The following is a 23,697-nucleotide window of genomic DNA, read 5'->3' as shown; positions in this document are numbered from 1 at the left end:
AATTTAAATGAGAATTTGACTCTTGAGAGGACACAATGGAGAAAAAATATTTATATAGCTGACCCCACGTAGTGGAATAAAGGCTTGATGTTGTTGTTGTTGATGTATATTTGCCTCATTTTCTAAAGAACTTTATGTATTATTATATTCTAATTATTTCAATGAAAAATAGTATTGATCTCTAGCAAAAACTTTTGTACAAGATGTTGGCATGTTGCCATAATTTGAATTGGAGGTATGAATCACACACAAAGTTTATGAACTCTAATATATAATTTTTTTTATTAATTATTTCTTATTTTCGTACATCTCCATCACTTGCCCAAGGCATCTTAAGCCCCTCAGCCTCCTCAAAAATGGTCATATTCCCCTTACCAAAATGCAACTCATGTGTTACAAATGTTATGACTAACCTGCAAAAGAAATTCATAGATTTATAACCACTTATTCAATTGGTCTAAAACCACCACCATTAATTAGCTAAAATCCCAAGCCTATGATATATATGTCCTCATCATTTTCCAACAAAGAAAACCTGACAATCTACTCTCATAAAGCTTCAACCAAAAATCTATCAGCTTATGTTCGAGTGGAGTTTTAGGCTCTTGATCCCTCCGGTTGTGGCAATCTATTGTTTTCTCACATGACATGGATTTATGTTCTTCATCTCGCATTTGTTTTCAAGCTCATTCTCTTCCTTTGATTCTGAATGGGGGCTATTACTACCAATCCAACCTCCAATTTGGCTCCTCAAGACGCCCTTCCTCCTTTTCAACAAGCCCTCCTCTTTCTTTCTCATCGATTGTTCCTAGGATTTTGGATGAACCACCCTAGTTACGTCAGCACCTCTTAGCCAGGTGGCTCCTTGCTTCCCAGAGGCTCCTCCCATTGTTTCCTCTCCTTTAGAAACTTCAAAACCAATTGTCCACCTCAAAACCAATTGTCCACCCTCATTATTTCTTTGTAGAGGTAGTTGGTGATTTGAATGCTTTAGGCTAACATGATGTTAGACCGGTCCAGTTTTAGGCTAACATTTAGTAGACCGCTCCAGCCAGTCTATGAGGAACCAGCTTACGAAACAGAGGCAGAACCCTCAGCCTCCCGCGCGATCCAACCGCTCCAGCCAGCATTTTAGGAAAGTTTTTGAAGAGCGTTAGGAGAGAAATTTGAATGTAGGGATTGTTTAGAGATTTCCTTTTGAATTGTATGCATTAAATAGTTTATTTTCCAAGAGTTAGGGCAACTTGAATTTGGCTGAAATTTGAGATCTCTTAGGTTTTTGTTGGGCTTTAACGACGTCTAGAGATTTGGGAGAGAGATCCTCCTCCGAATAGAGGATCAATTGTATCTTGGTATTTCTCGTTTCCCATTTATCAAATAATACAAATTATCTACTGTTTTTGTGATTTCGTGTGGATTTTTGTGGAGAATTCTCATTGCTTTCCGAGGATTAATAGGAAATACTTGACATCTACAAGTGTTTCCTATCACATTCCTCCCCATCCAACCACTTCCATTATTTTTTTACCAAGATTTAAAAAAAAAAAAAAAAGATATCGACTTATCAAGGCAAATCTGCTCCATCTTCACTAATAAGATATATGTGCTTGCTATGCCACTTTCTTGTTTATTGTTGGCAAATTCTCTATGGGCCAACCCAACCTCAAATAATTTGCATAATCTTGTCTAATCTAAATTTGAGGGAAAAAAAGATCAAAATAGCCTCTTGATTCCTTATGAAAGATCAAAATAGACCCCAACTATATTAAAAGACCATTTTGGTCCCTCAACTTCTTAAATAGAAACCAAAATAGTCCCACCATAGAACTATTTTGATTCATTTTTAAAGATTTGAGAAACGAAGAAAAAATCTTGCAGCATATGAGAAAACTAATATTGCATTTTCAAGGCTAATAAGTACTCATCAGATAAAATATTTCTGAAACTTAAAACCATGGTTTTTAAACCTTCATTCGAAATGGAAACAAGAGGAAGAGAAAACTATGAACGTTTTATCTCAACAAGTATGACAAATTAAAACAGTTGCACTAAGCAGATGAGAGTAAACTTAAAAAGTGAGCAGAAAACCATTTCCATTTCAAAATCTCCTACGAATTATTCTAAAGACTTCAACAAGAACATATGCTCATCATAACAATTTTTACCAAAGTTAAAATGTCTTCAAATATCATTGTTGAACATTAGTATGAACAACTATTCTCATCAGAATCCAAAGCTGATCATTTGGAAGAGTATGAACAACTTTTCTTTTTTCATTTCCCATATAGTTTTCAATTCGCAGATCATAATTCAATTATTTGACTAAGCATTGCATGCTTACCTGGCTTTATCTTAAATTTGAGGATGTGAGGCTGCCTCCTTGAAATAAATTTAATAGGATGCTCAGTTGAGTATCTATGCCGATCAGTAGCAGAAATTAGCTAAAGAAACTTAAAATCAGATTCCAGCATTACCACCAATTCCAGCAACTAGAAATAAACAACAGCAGTGCCAAAGATTTGTGATAAATTTGTAAGAAGTTATGCAGGTTTTGACAAAATCATGAAAGAGATTATTAGCATACATGCAAAGGAAGTCCATATCAAAAAACAGCCAAAAAGAGGAAATTAAAATTGCATATTTTGATTCAAAATCTGACCTTCCTACTTAAAAACAGATCGCTAAATGACACTAAAAAATGGATTAACTCCAATAAGAACGTCAAAAAAGAATACTTTAGGCATAATGAATTTGAAAGACTGAAAGATGACACTTACTTTTTAGTATCAAATCTATAGGTATAAGAGATATCTAACAGAAGGAAAGAGAAAATGATCAAAATGGTCATTTGACTCTTTATAAAGGACTAAAATGATCCCGACTTTATTAAAAAATCATTTGGTCTCTCAATTCTTTAAAGAGAAACCAAAATAATTCCACTATCCGAACTAATGGATGTTGATTTAACAGTGTAAAAATTAGGAGAAGTTTTGAATTTTTTTTTTTTAATTAAGCTATTTATTAAATATAGTTCTCAAGAAATTATATTTTTTTCATCTCCAATAGGAGCTTTTTCGTATATAAGTAGGAGTTAGATATTGTTTGCTGTTGTGGCGAATTTTTTTAAGATGATGAATTTAATAATAAGATTATTAATAAAGTTAAAAGTTCTGAAGAAAATTCATGGTCTAAAAATGAAATATTGCATGATTAATGGCATTAAATACATGATTGGTCTGAATAACAAAAATATGGCATCAATTATTTCATTCTCTTTTTCTATATTTAGATGAACTTCCATCTCATTTACAACTGGATTGCACAATAACATACTAAACAAAACTTCTGCCAATGCAGTTCATCTCATTAGTATATCCTACATAAGTTGAAAATAGAGGGAAATAACAATCAATTTGAAAATCGGAAACATCCAATTCAGTTTATCATTAAATAAATTAATTTAAAAAACAAGTAGGTGAAAGCTAATTTCAATTCAATTTATTTACTGTTTACTTTTCCTCTCTTTCAATTTCAATTAAAACCAAACAGAAGCTACTATTTGCTCTAAGGAAATTCACATGAATCCATATTAAATCTAGCACTTCAATCAACTTCTCAATCAGCACGCTAAAACTCCTCGTAAAGACAAACTTCTTAATATTTTACATAGTAATAAATTTATATTTTAAATGTATTATATATTTTTCCATCTAACTTATAGCCAACAACATATATAATAACATTTTATAATATAGATATCAATAATAAGAGTATTAAAAATATATATTTCTAAAAAAAATAAAAATAAAGATTCATCCATTTAGTTAGAAATAAATCATCAAACGACAAAAAAGTACTCTTTTATAGTTACGAAACATAATATTTATGCTAATCCTTGTATTTTTTCTCATTATATTCAAAAGATGAAATAAAACACGAACTATGAATCTCTATTTACTGTCGTCCCACAATCTACACAATCGAATTCGCAGGTGGCTACTCGATCAAACTCGACTGGCCATGTGGGGCTTGAACAAACGAGGACATTTTCCTTGAGCCGAAGGTCTTCAACTCCGAGTAAAGAACGAAAAGGTCTCATTCGCAGTTGTGATGCAAAGAATGCTTGATCGATGAGTTCGACGTTGTTGAAGTTTAGCACTAGGTTTCAATTATTATGAGGGTTCGTTGCTATGGTTTTGTCGCTACTAGAGGTTTGTCGTCAAGGTTCAATGCAAGTGCTCATTGATGGCCTGGGTTTGATGCTCGCTGCATCGATTTTGATTTTGATTTCATCTCGACAACTGGGTTCAAAATTTTGCAATTGCTACTAGGTTTGATGATTTTACAAAATTCTAGATATACCATCCCACCATCCGATATAATTGTTAATTTATTAATTTTTACTGTAAACTTCTAACGATGTGACTATTTTGGTTAATTTAAAGATTTGAGGGACCAAAATGTTCCTTTAATATAGTTGTGGACCATTTTGTTCATTAATAAAGAGTCAAGCAACCATTTTAATTCTTTTCTCTAGAAGGAAATAAGGATAGCAATGAATATTAACTAACCTCAAAAATTAACTATCAAGTTGCAAATGTCCAGAAAAATCGCTATTGTATTTAGATATTTGTATCATGAAGCCCCAGAAATTTAGCATGAGTTGTGTAAGCCCAAAATTATCTAAACTGAGCTAACCAAGTCTTCATGATCAACTTGAACCACTTCTAAGGCTAGTTGACTGGTAAAAGAATTTCTAGCCGCCCATAGATATTCAACAAATATTAGACCCAGAAACTATAATTGTTTTATCATTGTTGCTTATAATTAATGACTGTAAAAGTTACGTGTAACTATGATTATGATGATAAATAAATTGAATATTTCCTCATATAATTTTCATATCTTCCTTCTCCCTCTAATAAAATTGGGCGAAGACACCTTAAAATAGAGCCTCTCCTCTCTAAACATCAAAACACAAAACCCTACGTGCTAAGCCTGGTTCCCAATGCACAAACACAAGCCTCTTAATCACTTTCCTGATTTTGGTCAAAACCCAAGCCTCTATCATAATTAGGATTTAGGAGAGGCTTGGCCCACTTATCATCATTTTAGTCCTCTCTTCAATTCTGTATAAATCTTATAGCAGGAAGAAATCTCCTATGAAAAACTTAAAAGCTCCACTTATAAACCATTAACCTCAATATTCTACTAGTTGGAAAACTCTTCTTCACCCACCATTCCAAATTAAGAGGCTTCATTATACTTGTGCAGTTTAATCGCTTGCATCCCAAATCACTCTTGCTACTACATCAACATATGTACCTCTCTATCACCCATTCTAATATCGAGTTCCTTGTTAGTGTTATAAGACAAACGATGAACAATCTTGGTAAAGACCACATAATAACTATTAACCGCATTCTAAGGTAACTGATGATGACATTATGATAATATCTACTTTATAAAAATTCATCCAACTGTGAAATCAAAAATTTCACAAATGTTGATTGGGTTGGAAACGTGTGAAACCAAAGATCCAACTCTAATTGTCGTACACATGGAGAATTTTGATTATATGGAAAAGTAAGAAACAATGCGTTGTCACAAGATGTAGTGTTGATGCTTAATAGAAAGCGGCGTCACTTTGAATTTGCAAAAGAATGTTGTTACAAAGATAATTAAAACAACTAAACTACTAAATGGAAAAAACTTTAAAATTACACTATGACAATCAGGCTGTTATAAGCATTCCAAAAAATCCTATGTATCATAATAGAATAAAACACTTTGAGATAGAATGATATTTCATCTTATAAAAATTTAAAAATAGACTAGCCCAACTAAATTATGTTCCAATAAACTCTCCAATTATAGATATCCTCACCATGGCTTTATCCAAACTGAATTTTGATGATCTAATCAACAAATGGGACATAATCAACATAGACAACTTAGTTTGAGGAGTTGAAATAATACTGAATCCATGGCAAGCAACTTCATATCTATTGCAACACAGCAATCCATAGACAGTAATTTTTCATCCATAGTAATATAGTAATCAGTGGATAGTAGCTTTCTATCTACAACAAACTAGTAATCTATTGACAATAGCATTCCAATTTTGGTGTGACGTTAATTATGGATTCCAAAAATAAATACTAATTTTCAGATTTGTTTCTTTCCTAGATAGTTGCACCACCTATTTCCATGACTTTTTTTTTTTTTGTAATAAAGAACAAGAGAATAAAATTTAGTCATAATATCTTTCATTTCTACTCTTCTCATTTCTCATTGTTATTTTTAAGAGATATAAACAAGAACAAGTAATACTAGGAATGACAACTAATAAGTGATATAAAAAGATAATTGCAGAAGCAACTATTGAAGATAAGATGACGAAAATAGCTCAAGTGATTTGATCATGTCCAATAGAAGACATAAATGCACTACGAAGACATGTACATGGAATAAATATTAAAGGAAGAAAAATAAAGCGGTAAAACAATGGTAATATGGCAAGATGCTCCATAGAAAAGTTGTGTAACCGAGAGTTTTTTTTTTTTTTTAGCATCTCATATAGCATTCTATAAATATGAATATAAAAGGAAGATTCCAAGAGATGGACATAAACAATATTGTGATAAGCCTAAATGTTGAATAAGAATACTGTTTTGAATAGCCTTACGAATTGTAATTGGCCACCTAAGATTTGAAGCAAACTAATCTAAAATCATCTGCATGACATGACCAGTTTCTATGTTTTCTCGCAAGCATTACTGAATAAATGGTTAGGGTCGGACAGGAATTATGGAAGCATTTAGAGGTACTAGAAGTTTTCTATATTTTTTATTCTATTTTTTCTCACCATTCTGTTATGTTCCAATTAGTTATAAAAAATATACGGCAACGAGGCAAATAGGTTAGTTAGTTCTCTAAAAAGGAGAACATTCTTTATATTGATTGTTCGTGAATGTATGAGTAAGAGTTTATCATCAATGAATGCTCAGGATTAAATATGAATGCTTATGAATTTTAAAATTCTTCTGAAAGATTACATCTTAGAGCACAGACTTCACAACTCATAATTCATATAATCTGATATTTAAGTTTTAATGTGAATCCAAACATATAGTTGATGCAGATTATGCTAATAAATCTTTAAAAACCTGTCATTCAAGGAACTTGAGTTAATGGACTGTTTCCGACCTTCTCGTCATACCGAAATAATGAGAGATCAAAGTACGGCGAAGGGCTTTGAGACTGGCATGTGTAAGGCAATGATGACACCATCTTCTTCACAAACTGTGAGGGATAACAATAAGGGTCAGCAGTGTCTATTAGATATTCTGATGATGTAATTGGTGCAAAGTTATGCATGTCCATATCTCTAGCATGAAAAACTCTTGTTGAACACATTATTTGCAAGACAGCATATTCATGAAAAAACAAGCCAACATATCTACTTGAAAATATGATGCGGACATCCGACGGTGGACATTAATCAAAGAAAGAGACGAAGATCGACGGCCGAGATCCCTCCATTTTTTATCTTAGTTTATTAATTGTATTTTTTATTTAATTATACATTTTTCATTTTTACCCTTACTTAATGATCTTGTTTTATGTAAGCCCAATGGGCAAAGTTGTCTTTTAGTTTCTTTTAAGGCTTATATATAGAGGCTTTTACTCTCGTATTAGACAATGATGGATTATTAATAAAAGAAATTTGTTTTGCACTTTTGTTCTTTGGGATGATGTTAGTGGGAGTCCCTATGGAGGAAATTGTGGTATCCACCAGCCGCAGGATAGGTCCGGGCTCGTGGCTTGAAATCCTGTTAGACCGGCCCATCCTGGGCCGGTTGGACCGGTTCAACAGGGACCGGTCCAATTCTATTCGAGGCGGAGACGGAAGGGGCGGGCGGAAGGCACGATCCGCGTGGGGCTTGAGGGGGAAAGTTAGGAGGGAAATTTTGAACGTGTGAGGCTGTTTTAGGAAGTTTATGATTGTCCTTTATTGTCCTTTATGATTAATTCTGTATAATTAGGAGTTGGGGGGGAAAATTAGGGGACATCTTGAATTTGAGTTTTCTCTTTGAGATCTAGGTTTTGCTTTTGGCTCTTGGCTTCGCCGGAGACTTTGGAGAGTACGTTCTTCCTCTCGAATTGAAGAACAAATTGTATCTTTGCTATTTTCATTGTCTTCTAGTGAAATACAAGTCTTTTCTCCTCATCTTCTACAGTTTTTTCCCTCTTTTTCCACTGTTTTTGGCTGATTTCCTGCTGTGGACAGCAGTTTGCTTCGTGATTTGTTGCTAAAGCGATTAGGGAATACTTGAAATCAAGTATTTCCTATCAAATCCCTTGGTGAAGGGCATCGCATCACTCGTTAGTCTTCAGAAGGGTCCAAGGCTCACGGTTCTATCTTTTTTTCTTTGTTTTGTTTTTTCTTATTTCCCTAAACCACCACCTCCTCAAGCCCTCCACCAAGGCGCTGATCCTCTCACCCCCATCACCTCCACACCATCAGCCTACACCAGTCCCTCCCTTCCTCCTCCCTCCCCTTAGCCGAAATCCACCATGGCTCCACCCACACGCCGGCAACCTCCTTCCCTAACCCCACTTCCCTCAAAAGATCCCTCTTTCCTTATTTAAGTTGTCATTAATTTGGAAAGATTTTAAATTCAAATTAATCCATTTGAATTTCGAATCCATCCTAATTAATTACCTTATTTTTTGAAACTTCTTTCATTCAATTAATTAATCAATTCTGAAATTGATTGATTAATTAATCCCTAGTCCAAATACATGGAACCTAGACACCCCTAGTCCCCCCTCTCTCTCTTGGCCGACCCCATACCCATGCCCTCTTTAAATTTCTTCCCAAAATTAGATTAATGATTATCTTGAAAATGTTTTGAATTCAAATCCAACACAATTTGAAATTCAAATACTTTCTTAAATTAATTGATCTATTTTAGGAAAGTCTTTAAATCAATTCCAAATTGGATTTGAATAAAATTCTCTCCCTTAATTTAAGACTATTGAATAGGCAAGCTATAATTCCACCCCTCTCTCTCCTATTTTAATTAACGCTTCTTCATTACGACCCTCAATCTCTCTCCGTTTTAGAGATTAATTAAGTACCCCTTCCCTCCTTTTTCCATTTATTTGAAATTCAAATTTCAAATGACCCCCCCCCCCACACACATATCTGTTCTACATCAAAATATTTCAACCATTCATTTCTCTGAAAAAGATATCCTACTCCATAAATGGAATTCTCCGCCTGCGTTTTACTTTTCTTTATATGACAATTCTTTATGTACAACCAAATCATGTATTTAAGCACCATGTCAGGATGCAATATCAATAATTAACATACAGTACAGGATGCATATGATCGCATGCTTTAAGAAGTTGACCTTCCATTCCAAAGGCCATTTTCCTCGTACATACATACTGTGGCAAATGGCTTGAAAAAGAGTAGCTCATCCAATTCCTTCATGTTTCTTTTTTCTTATTGTTCATATTTTATCCACATGCTGCACCAAAAGTAAGTGTGTCCAAAATTGACCCGACCCACCAAACCAACCCGGAAATTCCGGTTTTGGGTTGACCTATTTAATAAAAAGGTCAGATTTGGATCAACCCGCCGACCCAAAATTAACCCAATTTTGACTCGAATCGGGTGGATTTATGGGATTTGGTCGAAGCAGCATGTGAAATAGAAGAAAGGTTACTATCGTCGCATTGAGTGAGCTCCCGTCGTCGTTGACTAAAGAAGGTGAAGTTCGGAGGGGCGGTTACGGGATTTGGCTAAAGAAGCATGCGAGCCGAATGTAACTTTTGGCCGAAGAAGCATGCGAAATGAGAGAAGGAAGCTTACCGTAGCAACGAGCAAGCTCCCGTGACCCATCATTGTTGAAGGAGGTGAAGTTCACAGCTTTTGTTTCAAGTCAGCGGCTCGGGTTCAAGTCTAAAATTTTTGAGAGTATTAAGAGCAGGTCAATTTCCGATTGGACCCGAACCCGACCTAAAACCCCATTGTGACACTCCTAACCAAAAGCTTGTTATGAATCATTAGATAATGCTCAATATAGAGCATCCATGCTAAAAAAACTTTCCTCTATTTCAAACACTCTCAGCATCTAATAGACTTCAAGCAATATATCTATCACATAATCTAATGGCTTGATTTTTACATGAAACTAACATAAGAGATGCATCTACACAAAGTCCCTTGTTAAAAAAAAAATCTGAAAGAAGTGATCAGATAGATGAGTAAACTGAAATAAAAGAAGCCTATATATTCTTCAATCATACAATCCATTGGCTTGATGTGCACATGAAAATAACAAAAAAGATGCATCTAAGCAAAGTCACTCATAAAAATAGAAAATAAAAAATCTGACAAAAAGAAAAAAGGAACAAAATTGGTCTATTGACTCTTGATAAATGACCAAAATGATCCTCAACTATATTAAAGGACTACTTTGGTCCTTCAACTCCTTAAAGAGGAACCAAAATAGTCTCATGGTGGGACTATTTTAGTTCCTCTTTAAGGAAGTGAGAGGACAAAATTATTATTTAATATAGTTGGGGACCATTTTGATCCTTCATCGAGAGTCAATAAACCATTTTGATTCTTTTCCTCTAAAAGAAGTGATCATATGAGTGAACTGAAATACCAGACGCCCGTATATTCATAGTGACATGCACACTTACAATCATCATCATTATTACCCTCATCATATCTATTTTGGTTTGAAATCCTAGGAATTTTAGTAATTGCAAAAATAGCTTGTTTAAGAAATCAGGTGTAAGGCTCTAATGCACGCCATCACATCATCATGGAAAATCCAACACAAGAAAATGGCTGGTTTGGCCCAAACTTAATAGATAGTTGGATCTGTCATGCACTATGGAACTTGTTTATAGGATGATACCGGGTAACTGGTATGAATTTCAAGTGAAGTGATGTGGTATTCAGCGGAAGAAGCAGGTTCAGAGAGGAAAAACAGAGAACTAAAAGGATAAAGGCCTGAACCTGAAATTGTATTATCAGCAAAAACTACTTTCATCTTCTCCGAAGGGAGAAGATATACAAAACATTCACTATCAAGAGGGTTCTTCCTCTTGCAGAAAATAGCTAAATGACAGAAGAAGAAGTTTTGTACTATCATATGCTCAAAATAGAAACTATAGTAGTGGGCTGGCAACTAATAACAGAATGCTTAGCGGTAAGAAATTATATAAACTATGCAAAATAACTATAGGAGCAGAATAACTATAGATAACCGGGACCATGATGGCTTATTGCACCGCATCATACTCCCCCTGCGACAGAAACATCAGACTGATGAAGAAAAGCTTGTTTGTGCATCATCCGGTGCGCGGTAACGTGAGATATCCACGACATGAAATGTAGAGGCAGTGTGAATGTGTTCTGGTAAGTCCACAATGTATGTATTTGGATTGATCTGTTTGAGAATAGCAACTGGGCCAATTTTCTTTCTGCTTAATTTTGAATAAGCTCCAGGATTGAATCGCTCCCGCCTTAAACGGATAATCACCAACTCTCCCGGTTTGAATAAAATACATATGACAATATGTTCCTACATTTTTTTTTTTTTTGTGCATGAGAATTTAAGTACAATATTTTCCTGGGCACACTTTCCGTATGACATTTGTTCAAATAGAGATCATTGATTGGTGGCATGAGTTTTTAACCGTTCAGATCAATAAGTTGATAGGCTTCTCCCTAATACACTTTCTCGATGACAAACAAAACTTTCCAACTAGGCTTGAATTTACCACCAATTTTTCGATGTGGGATGATTAGTCTTCTTAATACCATGACCAATTCCCCTTATTGAAATGCTCGATGGCGTGCCAAACGGTCAAAAGATTCTATCATTCTTGCTTGATAAATTTTTAAATTTTGTTGAGCTTGGAGTCTGACTTCATCTAGTGCATCAAGCTCTTTCATTCATAAGCAAGCATTTTGTTCTTCCGTGAGGTTGTAATAAACAGATGCTCGAAGTGATGGCAACTCAATTTCAAGTGGCATTGCTACTTTAGCTCCAAATACCAACGCATAAGAAGTGGCTTTTTTTGGTATTTTGTAGATAGTTCAATATACCCATAATGCCTTTATCATCTTGGTATATCCTTCTCTTTTATTTTTATTGTGACTTTTTTTAAGTAATTTTACCAGCGTCTTGTTTAAAAATCAAATCCCCTCAAAACATCTATTGTATTTTCACTTTCTGCTCTTCCAGTGTCGACATCCATGCAAGTCTATATGAACTGACTACAAACTATCCACCGCCCGCGTAGCTTGTAGGAGATCCTTAGCTGTTGAGTTGTTGTCATCTTCATCTCCTAACAGCTAAACACACACTCTTCTAATCTGAGTCATCACTCCACCAACGAACACGCATATACATAAAAAATATAGGTACCCACTAATAAATCCAAAAAAGGACATTTCATAGAACAGGCCCAAAAACGTGTTAATGGTTGGAAAATTTTACTTTAAAGTACTTAAAGGATGACAACAAGAAATATACCAGCTGCTGAGTTATCTCAAAAGACGTGCATAGAAGCAAAAAAAATAGAAAAATCCAACTGCAAATGTATAAGAAATTTGTGCACCCAGTTCTGAGTAAGCATTACCTGTAAAAAGTTGCTTGCTCTATTTTTTATTACACACAGTTGATCAAAAGCATAGATATTGTTTGAGTGAGAAGAGATGAAATTTGCATGCAAAGAGGATCTTGAGGATGCCGTAAAATGATCGCAAAACTGCTCATATAAATAGTAGAGCTCCTCTGTGGAATTCTGCATAATAAATACAGAGCATAAATGGAAAGCACGCATAAGAATTTTTTATGAGACACCAACAATTAGAGTGAAAGTATGTGACCTGAAAAAATGAGATAATTTCAGCTTTTTCTATGTTGTACACAGCGAAAAAAGATGGATGTTGTTCAGTGGTACGAGAAACCTAATAAGCACACAAATTTAGTCAACTCATCATAACAAGCGAAGGAATAAATGCCGTAAAGCATGAGGGAGGCTTGAACTACGTATGCAAGATTTACAAATCAAGGAGTACATAGAAGTACTTACCACTCCATCTACACTACCAAACTTGATTAAAAGATGATGACGATCCAAAAACTGTACCTGTTGAAGTTATTGAAATTGCAAATTATTCCGGTAGCATATCCTTAAAGATTAGAAGAATATCAAGATAAGCTAAAAAAAAAGGAGAACATTTGCAATTGAAAATATCTAGTCCATGGCTTCAAATGGCATTTTAACCACAGGTTAGTGTTTTGACAAAGCAATAAACAAGTGTTTAACAAAGAGTAATAAGCATAATCTTCAAATTTTTTGAAGTGTCGTTGTAAAGCAACTAGAAATATAAACGACAAGATGAGTACCTTCCACATGATTAGATCAATGTAATCTTGAAAATGAAAATAAAACTTTTTCTTCAGATGTTGAATCCTCTGCACCAAAAAAGTTCTAATCAATATTAGATAAGTGGATATGGGAAACACCAAATCAAAATCATAATGATGATAATTTCCTAAAAGGGAGGATATTATTTACAAGGGGGGCCTCTGCATAAGCGTCACATAGTTCTAACATGCCTAAGATGATGGCACCTCAATTCATGTGCCATAAAATGTTTACATGAGCAGGTTGATCATTTACCCAGGACAGAGAACATGTTTTGCACTGTTTTAAGAAAAACAAAAAAAAAATACAATTGCTAATAATTAAGGTCCACTTTTAATAACAAAGTAAAAAACAAGTTGTAATTAACCAAGCTAGTTTACATTCTCCTTGTGAATTTATGCCACAAGTCCCAATATTGACACATAAGAAAGGAGAGAAACAGCATTGAGCACCACCTCAAATAAAAGCATATTTTTAAGGGATGTTCTGGCCATGAGTATGATTAAGGAGGGATCCTATAAGTAATGTTGAAGTTTGGAGGTTCCAAATCCAAGAAAAACAAAAACAAAAATACTCTGGGCATGGGATTAAACACTTCTAGCTAATAATGTTGCAGTTCTACATTCTATCATAAATTCATATAGATAAACAAAACAATTAAATTCATAAAATGAGCATGCACATGGTTAAGCTGAAAAGTAGGGTACCAAAAAGTTAAGAATGTTTTATTTGTTTCTAACTTTTTAGGAAATCAAATTGCAACAAGTGCACTTGTTGTAAATTCAGAATATGGTTTTGTAAAAAAACATAACAAATTTATCATGTGCATATATGATACCCTATTGTGACCTAGAGACCATGGATACACATCATGCAAAAAATCTGCTAAAAAGAGAAATTATGCACCTCAAACATTACCAAGAACCTGTAAGATGAACCTTGTGAACCGGGTGCAGCTATACTAGCATTAGGGGTGTAAAACAGTCGAGTATCTGCCTGATCGAACTAAGCTTGTTTAGTTGTTGCTGAGCTCGAGCTCGACTTGAGCTCGTTTACTAAGCTCGAGCTCGAGCTCGACTTAAGCTCGTTTACTAAGCTCAAGCTCGACTCGCTAAAAACATCATAGGCTCGAGCTCTACTCGATTGCTCAAGCTCGTTTAGAAAACTCGAGCTCCATTTCTTAGTTTTAAACTTTAAAGTAAAAAATTTAGTGTTTTTTTTTTATTATTTTTATATTTTAATATAGAATTAATTTAAAATAATTATATAATGCTAATTTAAATTAATTATTAATACATTTTAATTTAATCGAGTGGCTCAACGAACTTTCGAGCCGAGTCAGGCTCGAACCTTTTATTGGACGGTCCGTGCGTGGCGACTGGGTCGCTGGGAGCCTCGGCCGTCTTCTGAGCTTTCTTTTTTCGCCTATAATTCTTGTTGTTTTCTTTTACTTTGTTTCCCTTTTGTAGCTGTTGTAACCTTTGTTGATTGAGTAATTAATTTATGTTTTGGTTAAAAAAAAAACAAAAACAAAAAAAAACAAAAAAAAAAAAGGTGTTGCCAAGGATCTAGAATTTTTTTTATGGAGGCTTTGATCAATTGCCATCAAATAAGTGACCAAGTGGGTGCCATATTGCATATGCAAGAAGTATCATGTACATATATGGAAGTGCTTGGAAAAATGCAAGTCACGCTCATCATGGAAACATGGACAGTAGCTTTAAAGAAGTGTCGTGAATTCCTTGCTCAGAATTTTCATAACATAAAATTTAACAAGGATAATATTAGGGTATATGCGTGTGCTCCATCTCGCTCCAAAAAGCACTTAATAAATAGAAAATCAAAATGAAAGAAATAGTTTAAAGTCAATACAGCAAAAATAACTCCTGATATATCAATTCCAAATACATATATGGAATTGACCAAGTGGGTGCCATATTGCATATGCAGGAAGTATCATGTACATATATGGAAGTGCTTGGAAAAATGCAAGTGATGTAGACAAAGGGGGGGTCAACTCATGTCCAAAATAAATCAATTTTGGCTTCCCTCGAGTTTACAAACTCAATCAAAATTGAGCTGAAATTTTAGCTCATTTATGAGCTGGTTTTTAGTTCACTTATTGAACTAAGGGTTAGCTCATTATTAGCTAACATTTTAGTTCATAGTTATCTTTTAATTAATGTAACTTTTATAGTTTTTTATGTCTTAATTTAAGTTGTCTCTTGGGATTCCAAAATGGCTTTTGGAATCCTAAGGAAGTTTGTTTTCCCCATGCCTTGGCTCCTTCGCTTCCACGGGTTGGCTATTTCCCGTGCCGTGGCTCCTTGGTTCTCATGGTGGCTGCTGGTTTTCCGAACTGGGGGCCTTCCCGTGGCTTTTGGCACCTCGATTCCGTGCGGTCCCTTTGATTCCCGTGGTTGCTCCTTCGGTTCCTGGGCTGGATTGTTTTTCCGTGAAAAGCAAGGGGGCTTTTCATGGCTTGTGATGTTTGGATTCCTATGGGAGTTAAATGTAGTGTCCGTTTATATTCCCCCTTTCATACCTATAAATATGAGGGGTTTGTTATGTTTTAAAAAGAGAATGATATGTTATTTTTGGAAAAGCTATAACCTGCGGGTTTGCTTGGAAAAGCTTGCGATCTTTGTCTACCTTTCTCATCCCCTCCGGAAATCTTGCGAGCTCTTTCCAACCTTCGTCTTAGCTTCTAACCTCTTTCGTCTCTCCGCAAGTTGACACCCCACCTGTATCCTTCTTCTCTAAGTGAAGCAAGTTTAGGGTGTCTTTGATTTCGATTTGAGTTTAAAAGTCGTTTAATCCAAATTTGTAGTTGTCGATTTATTTGTTTTTTTAATTTCTAAGTCTGTCTTAGATTTGAAATGTAAGAGTTTGTTCTTCCGCTCGTCGTATTCTCCCCTTATTGAGCGCGTCGTGCCAATCGTGCCGGCGGAGGTCCTCGGGTGCCCCATCCCCCGGATCTCTTGCCCGCATCATTTGGTATCAGAGCAAGTTAGGAAATCCTAGGTTTTAGATTTGGTTGTCAAGTTTTGTTTTGTCAAGTCAAGTCAAGTTGTGAGTCTTGTAAGTCTTGTCGTGAGTCTTATTGTCAGTCTAAGTTTAGGTTAAATTTTTTTAGTCTTGTTTCAGTCGTCAAAAAAAAATGAAAAAAGACAAAAAGACAGAAGAAAGCAAACTAGATGAAATTGAAGATCCTATGGATAGGTGGATTCCATCAAAGTCAACAAATCCTCTGGAGTATGAATTGTACAAACTTCAATCATGGATGCACCTACGTACAGAAAGGTACTTCAAGAAAAAGCAGCGTTTACAAGATCGATTTCTGAAAGAACGAGATGAGATCATGCAGAAGTATGAAGATTTGATCAATAAATTGGATGCACCGTCTTCACCTTCTCAAGAGAACCAAAAGCTAACTCATCGGGAGATGAGTTCGTAAGAAGGGGAGTCTAATGTAGACAAAGGGGGGTCAACTCATGTCCAAAATAAATCAATTTTGGCTTCCCTCGAGTTTACAAGCTCAATCAAAATTGAGCTGAAATTTTAGCTCATTTATGAGCTGATCTTTAGATCACTTATTGAACTAAGGGTTAGCTCATTATTAGCTAACATTTTAATTCATAATTATCTTTTAATTAATGTAACTTTTATAGTTTTTTATGTCTTAATTTAAGTTGTCTCTTGGGATTCCAAAATGGCTTTTGGAATCCCAAGGAAGTTTGTTTTCCCCATGCCTTGGCTCCTTGGCTTCCACGGGTTGGCTGTTTCCCATGCTATGGCTCCTTGGTTCTCACGGTGGCTGCTGGTTTTCCGAACTGGGGGCCTTCTCGTGGCTTTTGGCGCCTCGGTTCCATGCGGTCCCTTTGGTTCCCGTGGTTGCTCCTTCGGTTCCTGGGCTGGGTTGTTTTTCCGTGAAAAGCAAGGGGGCTTTTTATGGCTTGTGATGTTTGGATTCCTATGGGAATTAAATGTAGTGTCCGTTTATATTCCCTCTTTCATACCTATAAATATGAGAGGTTTGTTATGTTTTAAAAAGAGAATGATATGTTATTTTTGGAAAAGCTATAACCTGCGGGTTTGCTTGGAAAAGCTTGCGAGCTTTGTCCACCTTCTTTCTCATCCCCTCCGGAAATCTTGCGAACTCTTTCCAACCTTCGTCTTGGCTTCTAACCTATTTCGCCTCTCCGCAAGTTTACACCCCACCTGTATCCTTCTTCTCTAAGTGAAGCAAGTTTAGGGTGTCTTTGATTTTGATTTGAATTTAAAAGTCATTTAATCCCACTTTGTAGTTGTCGGTTTATTTGTTTTTAATTTCTAAGTCTGTCTTAGATTTAAAATGTAAGAGTTTGTTCTTCCGCTCGTCGTATTCTCCCCTTATTGAGCGTGTCGTGCCCTTCGTGCCGGCGGAGGTCCTCGGGTGCCCCATCCCCCGGATCTCTTGCCCACATCAGCAAGTCACACTCATCATGGAAACATGGACAGTAGCTATAAAGAAGTGTCGTGAATTCCTTGCTCATAATTTTCATAACATAAAATTTAACAAGGATAATATTAGGGTATATGCGTGTGCTCCATCTCGCTCCAAAAAGCACTTAATAAATAGAAAATCAAAATGAAAGAAATAGTTTAAAGTCAATACTGCAAAAATAACTCTTGATATATCAATTCCAAATACAAGGCCTAAGCCAAACAACATTAGATTTTTAAAACTTACCATTCAACAATGAGGTAAAAGAAACAGCTCATAAAAGTCCTTATGAATACTTTCATCCCAGGAGAACACCCCCACCAGTACATGAAAATAGTGTTTGCTCTACGATAGAATGAGTAAGAAATTTTCAAGCTCGACAATGAGAATTCAGCAATCTGATAGGAAACACTTGAAGTTATCAAGAATCTCTATCAATCTTTGATAAAACAGCGAAAACTTTCCTCCAAACTCTAACAAAAATCAGAAAAAACAGTAATTTTATTACAAGAATCAAATAGAACGGAAGAAAATAATAAGATATAGTTGATCCTCAATTCGATAGGATGATCTATCTCTCCGAAATCTCTAGATGCCACTAAAGCCCAATAAAACCTTAGAGATCTCAAATTTCATCCAAATTCAAGATGCCCTAACCCTAGGAAAACAAACTATTTAGTGCATACAAAAATTTAAAAAAATTAAAAAATGCATACAATCAAAAAATAGTAATAATAGTAATAAGAATGCAAAAATCCAAAAGTAAATTTAGAATCAATCCCTACATTATAATTTCCCTCCTAACTCCCTCAAAAACCTTCCTAAATAACTCTTTTGGTCTTGGCGGTTCGAACGGCATGTACAGTAGGCGAAGGATTTCCGCCTCTATTGCCCATAAGCCAGCCCCATATGAACTGGCTGGACCAGTCCAGTGGACCGATTTAACAATACTCTCCTTCCAAAGACCCACCTTATCTGCAAGGTGGAAAGATGACACCCTCTTCCATTCTCTCGTCATCACAAACGATAAGAACCTGAAGAGTTTGGTCCTTGCACCTATTCCCCAGAGTATACCTCTCGTCACACCTGAAACAGAGCCCCTTCGCCCTCTTCTACTATAATTTCATTTATGTGATCTTCTGAAAGTTGTCCCTAGGTCTTCCTTCTGTAGTATTTTCCTTCGAAATCCTCCGAAGAGTACCCGGTGTTGGCTCATTGGATGTCAATAAGGTGTTAGTCATCCTGTATGAGCCTACTAAGCTGCTGCCTCCCATTTCTCTCTCCAGATGCCTCTGAGCCTCCACCAACTGAGCTAGCTCCATAGCCTCTTCCAAGTCACGAGGCCTCATCGCTCTAACTCCTGCCCAGATCTCTAGTTTCAGTCCCTTCATGAAGTTCCCCTCTAGCACGGTCTCAGAAAGGCGGTCTAATCGGCTAATAAGATACTCAAACCTCTCCCGGTACTCTATCATTGAATCATCTTGGGTCAAGGTGAAGAACTGCTCGTAAAAGTCTCCTCTTATGGTGGTTCAGAATCATTCTAACATGCAATCCTTGAACTCCCCCCAACTCCGTATGGATCATCGCATGTCTCTCCATTAGTACCAAGTCAAAGCCTTCCCTTCCAAACATAGGCCAGCAGCCGTCAATCTCTCCTCCTCTGTCAACCTATTGACAGTGAAGTATCTTTTCACCCTGTAGATCCACCCATGTGCATCATCTCCCTCAAAAATAGGCATCTTCAGTTTCCACATTCTCAGATCTCCTCCGTCAACCCTGCTTCCTCCAAAATTTCTCATTCCCCAAGTAGGTGGTTCCCCCAAATTGTGCCAATCATCTCTCCTTCGCTCGCACCCAAACCTTTCATCACAAGCCCACCTTCTTCCTTTCAAATTCAGCACCCTTTCGATCATATTCAACCCCTCTCCTTTCAAATTTGACATCTCTTCGATCATAATTAAGTCCTCGTCTTTCAAACTCAACCCCTCTTCTTTTAAATTCAACACTCCTCCACTCATGCCCAATCCCCTCACTCCTCTCCACATACCCTTTACCCGACTAGTCCCTAGGAAGCCTTAGGGGAGGCATTTTTTCTGTTCCCACTAAAATCTTCACCTCTTAATCTTCCCTTTGTCTAATCGACTTAGGGTTTTCCCCACTTCCTTGGCTGTTGGCGCCTTCCCTCACCTCCGACGACGATATTTTGGTTTGGCACTTGAGCACTTTCTTCAACATCTCCTCCATGGAAAATTTCGAATTGAACTTGTAATGGATGGCTGAAATATCTTTTTTTAATTCTAAAACTTGAGTTTGTAGATCTGAAATTTCAGATTTCATTTGTCTGATCTCCCCTTCCAATACTTCTACTTTTCTTCTAGTCATGGGAACCTGGATTCAGGCTCCAACAGCAAAGAGAAACAAGTTTGAAGCGAAAATGGCCTCCAAACAGTAAAAAATAGCAAGATCGAAGAAGAAAACACAGCAGAAATCGATGAGGAAGACTTCTATTTCAGCATAGAAAATTGCTCTGATACCAATTTGATAGGAAACACTTGAAGTTATCAAGAATCTCTATCAATCTTTGATAAAACAGCGAAAACTTTCCTCAAAACTCCACCGAAAACAAGAGAAAACAATAATTTTATTACAAGAATCAAATAGAACGAAAGAAAATAACAAGATACAGTTGATCCTATATTCGAGAGGAGGATCCATCTCTCCCAAATCTCTAGAAGTCGCTAGAGCCCAAAAAAATCTAAGATATCTCAAATTTCAACCAAATTTAAGATGCTTTAATTCTAAGAAAACAAATTATTTAATGCATACAATCCAAAAAAAAAAAAAATGCATACAATCCACAAGGAAATCTCTAAACAATCCCTACATTCAAATTTGCCTCCTAACTCCCTCAAAAAACATTCCTAAACAGCTCTTTTGGTCATGACGGTTCGATCGGCATGTATAGGAGGCGGAGGATTTCCGCCTTTGTTGCCGGTGAGCCGGTCCCGTATGGACCGATCCAGTACACCGGTCTAACACAATCTTCTGTAAAGACCCAAATAAAAACTATTATGGATAAATTAAAATTTGATCGAATCATTAAGAGTGAATTGAATTTAGTAGATTAATTACTCAAACTAATTACATTACTATTTTATTCATTCATAAATTTCAGAGACATAAATATATTTAAAATATAAGAAAAAAGAAAATTCTAGTGTGGAGTGCGCTCTAGCGGGGGGGGGGGATGTAATGGTTCGTTCAATTGAAACAATCATATGGGCTAATTTTTATGTCTTAAGAAGGCAAGGGTTGGGAGACTGAAACAATGAGAGTGCAAGAGTGAGAGCTAGACTACATCAGAAAGGGAACGAAAGCAACCAGGCAAGGTGAGGGCATATGGCATGCACGTAAGCCACAACAAGGAGTTTGATCTTTATAGATAGACTTTGAAGTTGAGTGGCTTGAACAAATTTGACGCTTTTTTTTTTTTTTTTTTTTTTTTTTTGGGTGGCGGTGTGGGTGTGTGTATGTGTTGCACGCGGGTGTTAATGGTTGGTTCAATTGAAACAATCCGAGGGGCCAATTTTCATGTCTTAAGAAGGTGAAGGGAGGGAGGTCAGAAAAAAGACAGTGCGGGAGTAAGAGCGTGCTAGAGAAAGAGCCAAACTAAGTGAGAAAGGAAGCGTAAAACAAGCAGGCAAGGGTGAATGGCATGTGTGAAAGCAGCCTGCGCATAAGCACACCAAGGAATTTGATCTTTACAAATAGACCTTGAAGTTGAGTGGCTTAAACTAAATTGGCTTTTGGTGGTGGTTGTTGGGGGGTAATGGTAACCAATCTATGGAGCCAATTTTCTTGTTTGAAGAAAGTGAGGGGTGGGAGACCAAAAGAAAGAGAGCACGGGAGTGAGAGCGTAATAGAGAAAGAGCGAGACTAGGTGAGAAAGGGCTTGAAGGCAAGAAGGAAAGGTTAGGGCAAATGGCATGCATGAAAGCGCTCTATGCGTAAGCCACAACAAGAGTTTGATTTTTACATATAGAACTTCAAGTTGAGTGGCTTGAAGTAATTTGGGAAGGTGAAAGTATTGCTGAAGAACTTCTTCCTTCCTCTTGCTTCAAATTTAAAGGTAAACTCTAAGCTTACCAATTCTAAATTTGAACTTCCGTCCAACCATCCATTCCCTTTATCAAGCTCAATAGAATCCTTAAACTCTTGTTAAGTAGGGGCTTGGACTCGTGGTTCTGTATTCCACATTGGTTAATCATTACTAAGAGATAATGCACCAAATTCAATCACCTTACGTTATCCAACTTTGTTAGTAGATCCTTATGTTGACCTGTATGTTGTAGTAAAAGAATGAAAAAAAAAAATTACCCTCATACATATACGCCAAACAGAGCACTTCGAAATCGTGCCCAAATCGCGAAGATCCTGTGACTCGGACGTCCTACACATGTCGACACTGATCCCGCCGCTCTTCGCACGTCATCTTGCTACCTCACACAGATCTTTGCTCGTCGTTAAATACCGAAGAAATGAAGCCCTCTCCTTCCTCTCCCATTCGCAAAAAGCTCTGTCATCTCTGCCCAAAGCAAATCCACGATCTCACCTTGTCGATCCAACTGACTACCCTAGCCAACGTCGATCCATCATCTTTCTTCCTCATCCAACCTAATCCCTCCGACTACTTCAACTTCTAATCTCTACGCCTCTTTCGTTGCTAGCCGATTTCGCTCCTTCGACGATGTTTCCCTTTCCATGTCGAATCGGGAGTTATGACATTTCGATCGAAGGCAACGACAAGAGCTTGCTCGCAATGAAGGTAACCTTCTTCCTTCCGAGCACTTCTTCGGCTGAATCCCTAAATTCGTCGAGCAACATGATCTAGTAAATCTAGGATTTAATGTAAAAGAGGAAAATAGATGATTTAACTCGGCTGCGACATTTAACAATTCCTTATATCCTATTTTAACAGGATTTAGCATAAATCCTACTTAAATCTTGCATAATCTCGCCCAGCCCGAGCCTTCTTGCATTAATCCTATTTAAATATTGTCTAAACCATGCTCAAACTCTGCTTAATTTAATTGATTTACAATTAGTTTTAAATTAAATATAACTAATTATAGATTAAATATAATTAGTTATAAATCAAATCAAATTGATTTATAATTAATTTTAAAATAAAATATAATTAATTATAACTAAATATGAATAATTATAATTAGTTTTAAATTAACTATAAATTAAATAAAACTAATTTATAATTAATTAAATTAAAATAATTAATTATAGATTAAACATAATTAATTATAGTTAATTTGTAATTAATTATAAATTAAATGTCCATATGCCTCGACCGTCTTGTGCCCAACCTCGCCGTCACCGACACCTCACTGACCGCCCAGGTATAATCTTATGAACTTGAAATCTTGTCCTCGACATGTGTGACACCTATACATGCTTTTCTTAGCATGGTAGGAGGAAACCCGGTGCGACACATTCGATGAGGTAGGTAGGCACTATACACACTTTTCATAGCATGTCGATGACAACTTTAAAGGAGGTACCTTTGAAAACTCATACACGCTTTTTTTAGCATGGTGGGATTGAACACCATGGCCGCAGTGTCTATGAACACCTATTATACACTCTTTTTTTAGCGTGATAGGAAGGCTCAGTTCCCCACATTTCCCCCAAATGGGGGATATGCCAGGATACTGCCAAAATTC

General features: G+C 36.2%; 1 protein-coding gene across 11 annotated transcripts in view; it reads right to left on the bottom strand.

The window, feature by feature from the left end:
• Window positions 1-23,697, bottom strand: part of LOC110101720 (light-mediated development protein DET1) — a 46,403-nt gene that overhangs the window by 551 nt on the left and 22,155 nt on the right. The window contains exons 5-10 of one of the 11 annotated variants that reach the window (XR_002303742.2): window positions 13,455-13,523; window positions 13,138-13,194; window positions 12,932-13,012; window positions 12,682-12,846; window positions 7,210-7,305; window positions 2,342-2,415 (exon numbers count right to left, since the gene is read on the bottom strand). Coding sequence is in view for 8 of the 11 variants with exons in the window: in XM_020829734.2 (XP_020685393.1) it covers window positions 2,342-2,441; window positions 7,210-7,305; window positions 12,682-12,846; window positions 12,932-13,012; window positions 13,138-13,194; window positions 13,455-13,523 (568 nt within the window). In the remaining 3 variants the exon portion in view is untranslated. Of the gene's footprint in view, window positions 1-2,341; window positions 2,490-7,169; window positions 7,306-12,681; window positions 12,847-12,931; window positions 13,013-13,137; window positions 13,195-13,454; window positions 13,524-23,697 lie in introns of those variants that run through there. The other 10 variants (XR_003701396.1, XR_003701395.1, XM_020829735.2 and 7 more) reach the window with 10 other exon arrangements.

Source organism: Dendrobium catenatum, unplaced genomic scaffold (assembly GCF_001605985.2).
Source record: "Dendrobium catenatum unplaced genomic scaffold, ASM160598v2 fragScaff_scaffold_772, whole genome shotgun sequence".
Taxonomy (NCBI): Eukaryota; Viridiplantae; Streptophyta; class Magnoliopsida; order Asparagales; family Orchidaceae; genus Dendrobium; species Dendrobium catenatum.
Note: the sequence above shows the minus strand (reverse complement) of the source record. Positions and strands in the feature narration are given on the sequence as shown.